This window comes from the organism of the source record quoted next, unplaced genomic scaffold, assembly GCF_019419815.1.
Source record: "Pyrus x bretschneideri cultivar Hongxiangsu unplaced genomic scaffold, Pyrus_bretschneideri_v1 Contig13, whole genome shotgun sequence".
Taxonomy (NCBI): domain Eukaryota; kingdom Viridiplantae; phylum Streptophyta; class Magnoliopsida; order Rosales; family Rosaceae; genus Pyrus; species Pyrus x bretschneideri.
The window spans coordinates 1,759,836-1,771,198 of NW_025999424.1; the positions used below are offsets into that span (position 1 = coordinate 1,759,836).

The 11,363-nt window shown below is 34.6% G+C and overlaps 1 protein-coding gene across 1 annotated transcript; it reads left to right on the forward strand.

The window, feature by feature from the left end:
• Positions 1 to 4,917: 4,917 nt before the first annotated feature.
• LOC103964008 lies at positions 4,918 to 5,796 on the forward strand. The gene has a single exon (XM_009376886.2). It carries the CDS (start codon positions 4,918 to 4,920, stop codon positions 5,794 to 5,796), a length of 879 nt encoding a protein of 292 aa, XP_009375161.2.
• The last annotated feature ends 5,567 nt before the right edge of the window (positions 5,797 to 11,363 follow it).

Below are 11,363 nucleotides of genomic sequence, written 5' to 3' on the forward strand. Positions count from 1 at the left end.
TATGTGATTTAATATTTTAGTGGATAGGTTGTTGAGTTTCTACTTATGCGCCTCGACTTTCAAACTCCCTCCCCCCATAAATCTTTTTGAAAAGGGACGACGCTATATTAATGACTGCAAATAAAGGTTACATCAACTTTTGGATGAGGAGATCCTGAATAATATCAGGAGAATCCTTGAACCAAACTATTATGTTGCCAATTCAAACAGCAAACTGAGCTAATCTATGGGGAGGCAAATTGTCTGCCCTCCTGTTTGGGAGCACTTCCTATTCCCCCTATTTTGTGCGGTCACGGTTAAACCACGTTAATATTTTATATTATTTTTTTATAGAGATAATAAGACAAAAAACAATAGTAATATAAAATGTTAACGTGGCTTAATCGTGACTACACAAATAGGAGGGGATGAGAAGGGCATCCAAACAGGAGGGCACACAATCTACCTCCAATCTATGGGCTACCCCATTACAGGTTCTAGGGACATACATGAACTGTTTAACTTGAAAAGTCGATGCTACCTGCGACATGTCCTCCTCAAGCAAGCCAATAGCAGAAAAATCACTTTGTGTGATCGTTAATTGCAGCAAGAGCCTAAGTAGAATCACTCCCAACCACGATTTGTTGTGCATCCAGTGTCATTTGTACTTCGATTTTCACATTGTTCGATGAACAAGTTCAATGCGATTCAGATTTCAACTCCTCATCAATTCAGTCTCTCAAATTCAATTCCTCCAATTTCGATTACGAATTAGTAAACATGTCAAAGATGTCTTTCTAGAGGGATAGAACACCGCCACCGGCGCCACCAGCTGCGGCCACTAAAAGTAGATTAAAACCAGCAATCGCAGCCTGTAGATTTGACATTGCTCTATGAATTAACAATAAAACACCATGATTAAAAATGATAGTGCATGCATATATAAAGATTTGATATAAATGCATGGTGATTACTACAAATCTTATCCCACTAAATTAATCAACCACTAGCCCTGCAGATCAGCATCGACATCAAGAAAATAACCTACGTTATTAATTAAGCAGAGGTTAAAGTTCAATCCACGCGTGTAAATTATATTATATATTAGTTTTAGGATTAACACTAATCACTGTTTAAGCGCAACCCAATAAGACGTTTGGCAAATTGGCATGCATCTGATCTGGCTGGCTTGGCATTGTTTATTGAGAAGCCCAAAAGTGCTAGTCTGGCAGGAGAAGGTCAATGTGCTTTTGTTGTTGCCCTGTACTTTTGAAATAAGCACTTTTCACGAACTGAACACAATCTTCTTTTTCTAGATCTTTTTGGTAAGTGGGTTGTTGTGGCCGGACTCGTAGTCAGAAGATCTTCGTAAAACGTTATTTAACGGACTTTATGATTATTTGGGAGACAAGATTCCTATCCGGATTCAAATAGTGGGGATTACATAGGATTTTCACATTCTAATCGTTCATTGTATATTGTGAGGTCAGTTTTCGTCAGAACTATTTATGTATTAATTTTACATAATAAAATTCAAATGATTTTTTATCGTACGATATACGATAAACGATTAGATGTGAGGATTCATAGGATTCTCATCATTTGGATCCGATGGAATCCTCATCCATTATTTGGGAGCTTCGATTTTCCTTAAAATACTGAGGAGACTTTGACATTCATGACCAAATGGTTGGCTTCTCCCCAACTTCAAAACGTTTCTCATGTTTGACTAAATGCTAAAGCACTCCAATTGCTTCTAAATATACTTTTTTAGTGTGACTGAAATACGAAGCGATTCGCCACATGTTATTATATAATTAGAGAAAAGTTTTTTTTTTTTTTAAGTATCCTTCTAATTGTATAATGACGAGTGGCGTACCATCCCGTATTTTTGTCACACTTAAAAAACCTCTCATTTATTAAGGTGGAAACACTAGTGACAAATCACAAATGATGTATGCATCACTCTTTTGTGTGTGCAAGTAATCATAATTTGCTTATAATGTATGAGTTCATCATTTATAAGTAAGAATCAATGACTTTTTAATTGTAAAGAGTTGAGCTTAGTTATGCTAAGTATAACTTTTTTTAAAAAAATATCGTCGTTTGTTGTGCTCGCTTCCTAAAATAAGGACCGTAACAGTCAACCCCAACCCTCGATGTCGAATTGGTCATCAAGTTGCTTTGCTAGGTAGGTTGGGCAATGATCCTCTTGTAAGTTCACAGTATGAAATCTTGTTAAGACGTCTCCTTCCTCGAAATGATAAAACTCAATAGATTTCTTGCAACATTTCTGCAACGACCACATATGTTGGCAAGATTCAGAATTTCATACAGACCATTCGGCTAATAGGAGCGACAAACCATATGTGCGCAGGGACGCAATCAATGCAGAGAAATGTTATGCAACAAACGTGCAAATAAAAATATATATATTCGTATGTTTAAAATGCTTAGAAAGATATCAAAGAATCAGAAAGATCCATACACATAAGGTCACCAATTAGGTAACTATACATATAAAAAACCTAATAAGTCAATTACTGGAGAAATTTTTCAGTTACCCGGAACATACCTGATACATCAAATGTTATAATACAATTAGTTGAATTTTTTAAAAGTTTTTAATCAATTGTATTATTATACTTAGTAGACCGAAGTGTATTCTCGGCATGCTGAAAGATTTCTTCAACTACTGGTCAGGATTCTTTTAAAATATTAATAAACAGTAACTCGCACTTGGCATGGTTTTGCGGCTTCTTGTGCCTTCCAATGAGGAGTCTATTTATTTTCCTGAGTTTAGGCCAAATTGCACAATGATAATAATAATAATTAAAATATTGCATCCAAAACAGGTTAACATATCCCATTAATATAGCTTCTCTGTCAATTATCTACAGCTAACCTGTTTTCTTCTGGGATCCACAATCCTCTCCTCTCATGAGCAAAGGATGAGAATCCTTCTAAGTAAGTCCATTCGGGTCATTTAAATTTTATTCAACGGCTACAAACAGAGAGCTCTTCTAAAAATTATAGTAATTGTAACGGTTGGATAAAATTTAAACGGTTCGATAAATTTACTCAAGAGGATCCTTATCCTTAGCTCAGGAGAAAATCTTGAGCCTTTCTTCTTATGCACAAATTTCCTTCTAGAAGTCCAGGTGGCCCCCACGAGGTTGGCATGCGAGATAGCAGTATCTCAGGTTCTGGAACACAAAAAATGAGTGCAAACACTCCTGTCGTTTCCGTATTTTTTGTTATAATACTTACATATTTTAATACAATTACCATTAGACGTCCCAAAAAATAATAAGTTTATTTGAAAGTGTTTTTAAAATTATTTGAAGCTTGTTTAGAAATACTTTTAAAATGATTAAAATATTTTTGAAGAAAATATTTTTAGTAACAATCCTTACTAAAAATGCTAGTAAATCTTGGAAAACACTTAAAGTGTTTACTGGAAGAAGCACATAACTGGTGCTGCACTTTAAGTGCCTTTGGAACCCAAAAACATATTCTCTAAAAGCACATTCAGTCATTTTAAAAGTATATCCAAACGAGCACTTGATAAGAGTATTTTTGGAACCAATCTTTAAAAAAAAAAAAACAAGTGAATCCTGAAAAACCATTTGAAGTACTTTCTACAAGAAGCACATAGCAGTTGCTACTCGTAAGAACTCAAAAGTACTTTCACAAAAAACAATTTTAATTATTTACAAGCACTTCTAAACGGGCTTGACATCTCAAATCAAAATAAAATTGTAAAGTTACTTTACAATCACTTTTTGATAATTTATTGAGAACTTTAATGAAAAATTTCCGGTGCTGTTTATTTGAACGAAAAATCACATTTTTACATTAAAAAATCAATCATGATACTATTCATTTTACCCTTTATTTTGTCATTATCGTTAAAACTCAAAGTTTTCCAATTATTTTCGTTAGTTTTCCTTAATTTATTTGCTTAAAAAAAAAATTGGGCGATTAAAAATACAATTAAAATCTCATGAAAAATGTCAAGTTCCTAATACCTTTCTATTTTCCGCTCACTGATTTCTTTCCATTTGTCTTCCTCAATGTCCACATACTCTGCTTTTCTTATCCGTCATTGCCGCCGTATCCAGAAACGCGGACGCGTCCGTCCAATAAGCTCACGCGCTGACGTGGATGCAGTTAAGAAATTACGTAACGCCGAACGTGTGAAGAAGGAAAGTTTACCGAAGCATCTCCCGTCTTTAACTCAACACGCCCGCTCAACTCTTCACCAATAAACTAGAAACAAGAAAAGCACTCAAAACATGATGTCATGACATTCGATATCAAATCTTCTGCACTCAAAACGCTCGACAGCATTTTTGTGCTTTATTTATTTATGTAAAACGTGTTTTTTTTACTCAATTTATGGTAGCATTGTATTTTTTTTTATTGAAGAGATTTGAAAAGTTAACGCATTAAATGGAGTTTAAATGAATGATCAGGTGTTAACAAAAGATATAAGTCATATAGAGGTCACTAAGTGCTCGTTTGAAAGTGCATTTAAAATGATTGAAAATGCTTATAGAGAAAATATATTTGAGTTTCAAAAGCATTTGAAGAGCTTTTTACAAGAAATACCAATTACGTGCTTCTTTCAGAAAATACTCGAAGTATTTTTTCAAAATTTACTTGTATTTTTACAAAAGATTAGTTTCAAAAATATTTTTATCAAAAATGTTTTTAACTATTTTAAAATAATTTCCAAACCAACTCTTAATCGAAGCTTTCACACTAATATCACACCTTCAATAGTTAATAATTAATTATTACAACCATGCCCTTTTTAATCTTCGAACTTTACAGCGCTCTATATAAAAGCATACAAGGAAGCGAAAGCGCCACAACCACCAATTCTCAAACGCACCAAGAGCGTCCAAAAAAATTATCCTAGGACAAGAAAATATGCAAAACGACGATTTCGAACAGGGACTCGTCTGTCCCAGCTTCAACTGCTACTCCTCCGACAAACTAGCAGATGCCGCCGCCAAGGTCTGTCGGGAATTGGACCACCTCAATTTGCTTGAAGAATCGGAGTCTGGTCAGTTAGCAGACTGTAAAAATGACAGCGAATCCGCCACCGCCGACAAGGAGGAGGAGGATGAGTTCGAATTCGTGTCCTTTCAGAAATCCGCCGACCAGGTTTTCTTCGACGACCACCAGATCGGCCCCGTTTTTCCCGTGTTCAACCGCGACCTCTTGCTGGATAGAAGTCAACCTGATCTCCTCGCCAGCGGTCGGAATGATAAAAAGGTGGAGGAGGACGACGATGGTGTGCCGTCATCGTCATCGTCCGAAGTGGACGAGCTGGAGGCGGTCCCACCGGGGACGTACTGCGTGTGGATGCCGAAATCCGCGTCGGCAGAAGCGCGTGGGAAGTGCAAGAAGAGTAAGTCGACCGGAACATCGTCGTCCGGAACGTCGTCGTCTCGGCGTTGGAGCCTCCGGGATTTGCTTCGGCGGAGCAACAGCGAAGGCGGCAAGAACATGGTGTTCTTGACCCCTTTGTCGTCCACCTCCAAGAAAGTGGAAGACAACAAGGAAACCAAAAAGAGCTCCGGGTCGGGAACCGGGTCCACATCTGGGTCTGATAGGCCCAGGAAAAAGCCCAGTACAGGCTCAAACGCGTTGTCGATGGCTCACGAGGCGTTCTATGTGAGGAACAAGACGGTGGCGAAGGACGGGTACAATAAGCGGCGTTCGTATCTTCCATACAGGCAGGACCTGGTGGGGTTCTTTGCTAGTGTGAACGCCGTGAGTGGAAGCTTCCCACCTGCTCTCTGAAAATCTAATAGTAATTAAATTAGCTTAATTATTATTAATTAACTTCTGCTAATCCTAGTTAGTTTGAGGGTTATGCCCAGTTATTTACACAATTTTCGACTTAATTTGTGTACAGGTTAATTAGTGTACTAAAAGTTTGAAGTTTTTGACTTTTTGCTGTAACTTGTTTGATATTTTATATAGTGAGATTAACTGTATATCTTTTACATTGGAGCCTTGGAGGGCAAATTGATAATCCTACTTATATTTGTAATTTGTCACGTGATTACATCTTCTTTTGTTAAGTTACCGATTCTCTCTATTTTTGAATTTGATTATACAACCACGTTTTTTGTTGCTGAAATAAGAGCAGCAAGTGTTGCTGAAACTCAATCACAAGAGACAAATGTCTAATAATAGTTTTTAGTTTCTATTATTTAGACACGTGTTTATTTATGATTAGTTTTTCAACAACACTTGCTGCTTTTCTTTCAACAGCAAAGCATTGTTCTTGATTATGCATCTATTTTATTTGCTAAGAATTGATCAAATAGTTGTATGCTGCTCAATTCCCCTTGGTGTCGGCATGATCTGTTGAAATTGTACAACCTATTATAATTATATGCGCGGATTATAAAACGTACTAGACATGATGTAGGACGATTGTTAACTATTGGTGTATGTATTAACTTTGCCTTTTGTTATTTCATAGAAGAAGGCTTTACATTTGTAGTGTGCCTAGACGAGAAGTCAATTTAATTAGGTTTCATATCAAGTACCTCCAATGGTGTTGATGTATGTCTTTGCTCTTGATAAAAACTTTTTAATGTGCCTAGTTTAGAAGTCAATTTTAGGTTTCATATCCTTTACTCCAAGTAATGAAATTGTCTTTTGAAGATTTTTTTTTGGTGCCAATGGCAAGAGTTTTTTTTTTTTATTTATTTTAACAAACAATATTATGTATATTAAGGTAATGACGAGTGAACGAAACCTTACAATGAGTCAACAATAATGCGGTTTAAATTCGCTTTTGACGATAATCGAACCTAAGGTCTCTCACGTACAAATAAAAATGAATATCACTAAACTATAATACTAAGTTGCATGACGAGACTTATATATTAAGAGAAAGTCGATAGTGACCAAACCAAATACTCAATAGTGACCAAACAAAACTTATTTGGCTATTTTATAAATAAATAATTTCATATGCTAACCGGTCTCTCATTGTTGACTTCCGGAGGAGTTCTCAACTCACTACTCATGACATATTTATTGTATTTAATTGTTGGAAATGTACCTTAAAAATCAATTATGAGATTTCAGTATAATTTAATGAAAAAGATCATTATTTAACGTCGTCTTGTTAAATTTTATACGCTTAAACAGTAAGTCAAAATAATATGTAATAGAGTGAATATAATAAAAGGAAGCTAGATCCATGATACCTTTAGTTCTCGAATACATTTATGCAACTGAGGTATCTACAATGGTAAAAAGAATTATATTAAATTAACAAATTCTTTCCTTCATTATTAGCACGTACGGAATCAAAAGATAAGTGGATTAATTAGTTATTAAACACCTCAACAATCAGGTATTACAGGGCAGTTTATTCCATGTTCGAACCATGTGTCATTTTAATCTGGGCTTGCCTTATTCAAGTAAGTAAATACTGTTTTTTTAATACAATAATATTATGAGCAATATTAGGGGAATTCTTTCAGAAGTGAAATTTTTTATGAACTACCTGTCATCTCATGTTTTTGGCACAATGTTTTATAATGTCGACAATGAATTGACGTTAAATTATGAGGTGATAGAGAATCTATGGAAAATTTCACTTTAAGAGAGTACCATTAGGATTTCTTATACTATTACTAAAGAAATTTTTGTTTAATTTTTGCATAATACTAGAGAAAGTAAAATTTTAAACACAATTTTGTAAACCAAATGATATAGTTGTGGATAATTAGATTATTAAGTACGTGTAGATTTGCTCGAAGACAATCACCGTTCACAACGCTATCAAAAGGTTTCAATCATCTCTACCGTTTTGTCTTTAAACATAAAGGAGTTCCAATCAAAGAAATGGAGAAAAAGTGAGATGGCAAATGCTATGTGCCAAAGTGAACGGAGTTCAAGTTTGTTGTGCGCTGCCGTTGGCTAAGGTATCTAGGTTTAAAGCATGTTGCTTAAATTGGGACCACTGATCACACTAAAATACATTGTGGGTAGGTTCGACATCCATCTCGAATAATTTATCTGTGTATTCTGAATAACGACGCTCAAATTATAACTTTTATAATCAATTTTTAAAAATTTATTTTAGAAGTGAGATACATTAATTATGATATCAACACATAGTATAATACGTAGAACAAGTGTTTAAAATATTGGTGTTGGTGAAAAAATCGATATACAAATTTGTGGAAATATCGACAAATATATCGAATATTGATACCGATCGATTTTTCTGATGGAAATGATGTAAATTGAAAATGAAACTTTAAGGATTGTCAAACATTGATTTGGATGACAAATAAGAGTTTCACTAACATTTAACAAATGTGTTAAAAATATTAACAATATATTGATTTTAGCCTAAACTTAAGAGTTTCGTCAACCTAACGTGAAGTTCACCCCTATTTTCCTATCTTTCTTTGATTTTTTTAAATATTTTAATAAAAATATCGTCTGTATCGAAAAAATTTTAAACACTATCACCGCCGCGTGAAGACTCAGTCTACGAAAGACATTTTCGTCAATCTAAAAACAAAATACTGTTCATGGTAAAAAATCATAAAGTGATGGATGTTTTCGGTTTTTTAATCATAAATAGCACTTCGACCAAAAAATAAAATACAAAAAGAGCATTTGTCCAATTACGCTGCTGTTTTTCTATTTTGTTTTCCAATTGCACAACTTGTTTGCCCTAATTTTGGAAAATAGGAGAAAGCAAAAGTAGGAATCATTCATACTCAAATTCTAAAGTTAATCGTGATGAATATCAGGCTCGTATTTTACATGATTAGTTTTGAGTTTGATTTTTGACGATAGTGAATCAAATGATGGTTGCTACCAAGATATTAAAATGCATATGTAAGTTTTTTCGGCTCTAAAAAACATATAACAGATGTGCTTTAGTCACCAACTAGCCTCCTTTTAAAAAAAATCCTGGAGTTTTTGTGTACAGTGGGAACGGAAGTTGACACATTCTGAACTGATGAGTGCAAATCTGCCAGCTGCTGAGCTGAAACTGAAAGCCCCAGTTTGCCTGCCCTCCTTACGATTAATCACTAATGCTAATGGACGAGGTTATCATAATTACCAAGACTAAATGGTAATTAGCGTTTGGCTTGATGACAAAGTGGGTGTCTCCGTCCTTGACTTGAGCGTCGGCAGAGGGTAAAGTAAAGTGACTACAGTAGCAAAGATTCGAATGCAATTTTTTTTTTTTGGTATAGTTGTTTAATTACGATTCTGATATTGAGTGCAACTGTGTATATTAAAGAGAATTTTAACAAAAAGCTTATGGTATTATTTTTTTAACGAAAAATTATATTTTTATATTAAAAAGTCAATCCTGGTACTATTTACTTTGTCCTTATCGTTAAAACTCAAAGTTGTCAAGCATTTTTCATTAGTTTTCCTTATATTAAATAGACGGAACTAAAATACAAGGATATCACATATTTGTATGAAAACTGATATACGTATGGCGTGATTGGAGTATTTTTGTTCAAATTTTCTCCCTTAAGAGTTACTGGTCGTCAATTCTCTCAAAACACAATGTTAAATAAAATAAGAAGTCACACATCGGTTATCTCACAAAACAAATTACAACTTATATCAAATGCTTCCACTTCTAATTTCATTGAGGCCTTTTACATAAAAACCCACACCTATTAATTAGGTGATTAAGGGGGGACGATATTGATGCTATTAGTGATGGATTGCGGCTCGTCTCTCTAAAACTTTAACATGGTATCATAACGAATTTCAAATTTGGGTTGAAATTACTGGGTTCATTTACAAACATGACCGATGTAGCTCCACGTCTGACCATCTCTAAAGTGGTTCAATGTAAGGTTGCGTATTGAATAAAGCAAAAAATTCTATATCAATCATCTCACAAAACAAATTGCAATATTATATGATTCTACTTCTAATTGCATTGAGATCATCTGCATAAAAACTCCACATAATAATTAAGCATAAAAGTATTAAAGCTATTAAAGATGGACCGCGACCCGTCTTTTTAAAACTTTAACATTTGATTTTTTTTTATTTTTTTATTTTTGCATTAACTAACAAGAGTCACCAATGTGAAAAATATGATGGTCAAACAATATGATAGCCTCCAAATATGCTTTAATATATCAAGACACGGACTCCTTCAGTGTGAATTGCGAGATGGATGGATGGATTGCAACCTGATGACATGAAAAGGAAGACAAAACAAATGTGAGCACGAAATTAGTTAGGAGTGTGGAGCAAGTAAACTTTACTTGGGAAACTTGCGTGGAACACACCTTATTAATTCATATACTGCAATCGATCCGAGAGGTCAGGATCATGCTTCGAGAGAGACTTGGGAATTGTTCAACTTTTACAAAATAATATTTATATGCTCCAAAACCCTTTCTTTCAATGTTGATCGATTCTCATACGAAAGAGATTTTTCAGTGTGTTTGAAACACGGAATGATACTTTTATATGTCAATATACAAGTGGAGAGATACTTTTGAAAATAAAACTTCCCTCCATTTATATATGTGGTGTAAGACTCCGTATTCCAGACATAACGAAAAAATTATTGTCAAATGAGAAATGCTAAGAGTACTCTCTTAAAAATGGATTCTCGATGGATTCTTCGCCACTTCATGTTTTTGATACAATGTTTTATAATGACATGAAAATTGACTCAAAGTTATGAGGTGACAGAGTATTCGTGAAAAATCTCATTTTCTTAATAAAAAGTACTGATAATTTTAATTAGCGCACACCATTTCACACATTGTGTTTAATTAGTGAATAATGAGTAGTGAGTACCACCATTTAGCGATACCATGTCGAATTACAATATTACTTTATAATTTCTCTCTCCAAGGGACTAGGCAAAAAATAGCCAAGGGGAGTTTCCTGGGATCTTAGGGATTCTAGGATTCCATAATCGTGATCGTTCATCGTACATCGTACAATTAATAATTATTTTAAAATTTAAAATTTAAAATTAAATATAAATATTACCTAACGAAAACTGATCGTACGATATATAATGAACGATCACAATCGTCAATTTCCTAGAACCCTCAGAAAAAGAATCCGACCACGATCATTTTCCTTCTTTGCTTTGTTGAAAGGGCTCAGGTAAATCGGGCCCCACCGTTTTGTTAGTGAAAAAGAAACAAATAGAAAATAAAAGTCTCGCGGGTACGCATACCCTGCCCATCCTAAACTTAAACTTTAACCGTTCCAAGGTCAAAGTCATACCTCTCACGGGCGCCGGTTGGTGGGCCATTATCCACGTGGCACTGCTGGTATTTGGATGAGCTGGCACGCACGTGACAGTCAAAAAGCACACT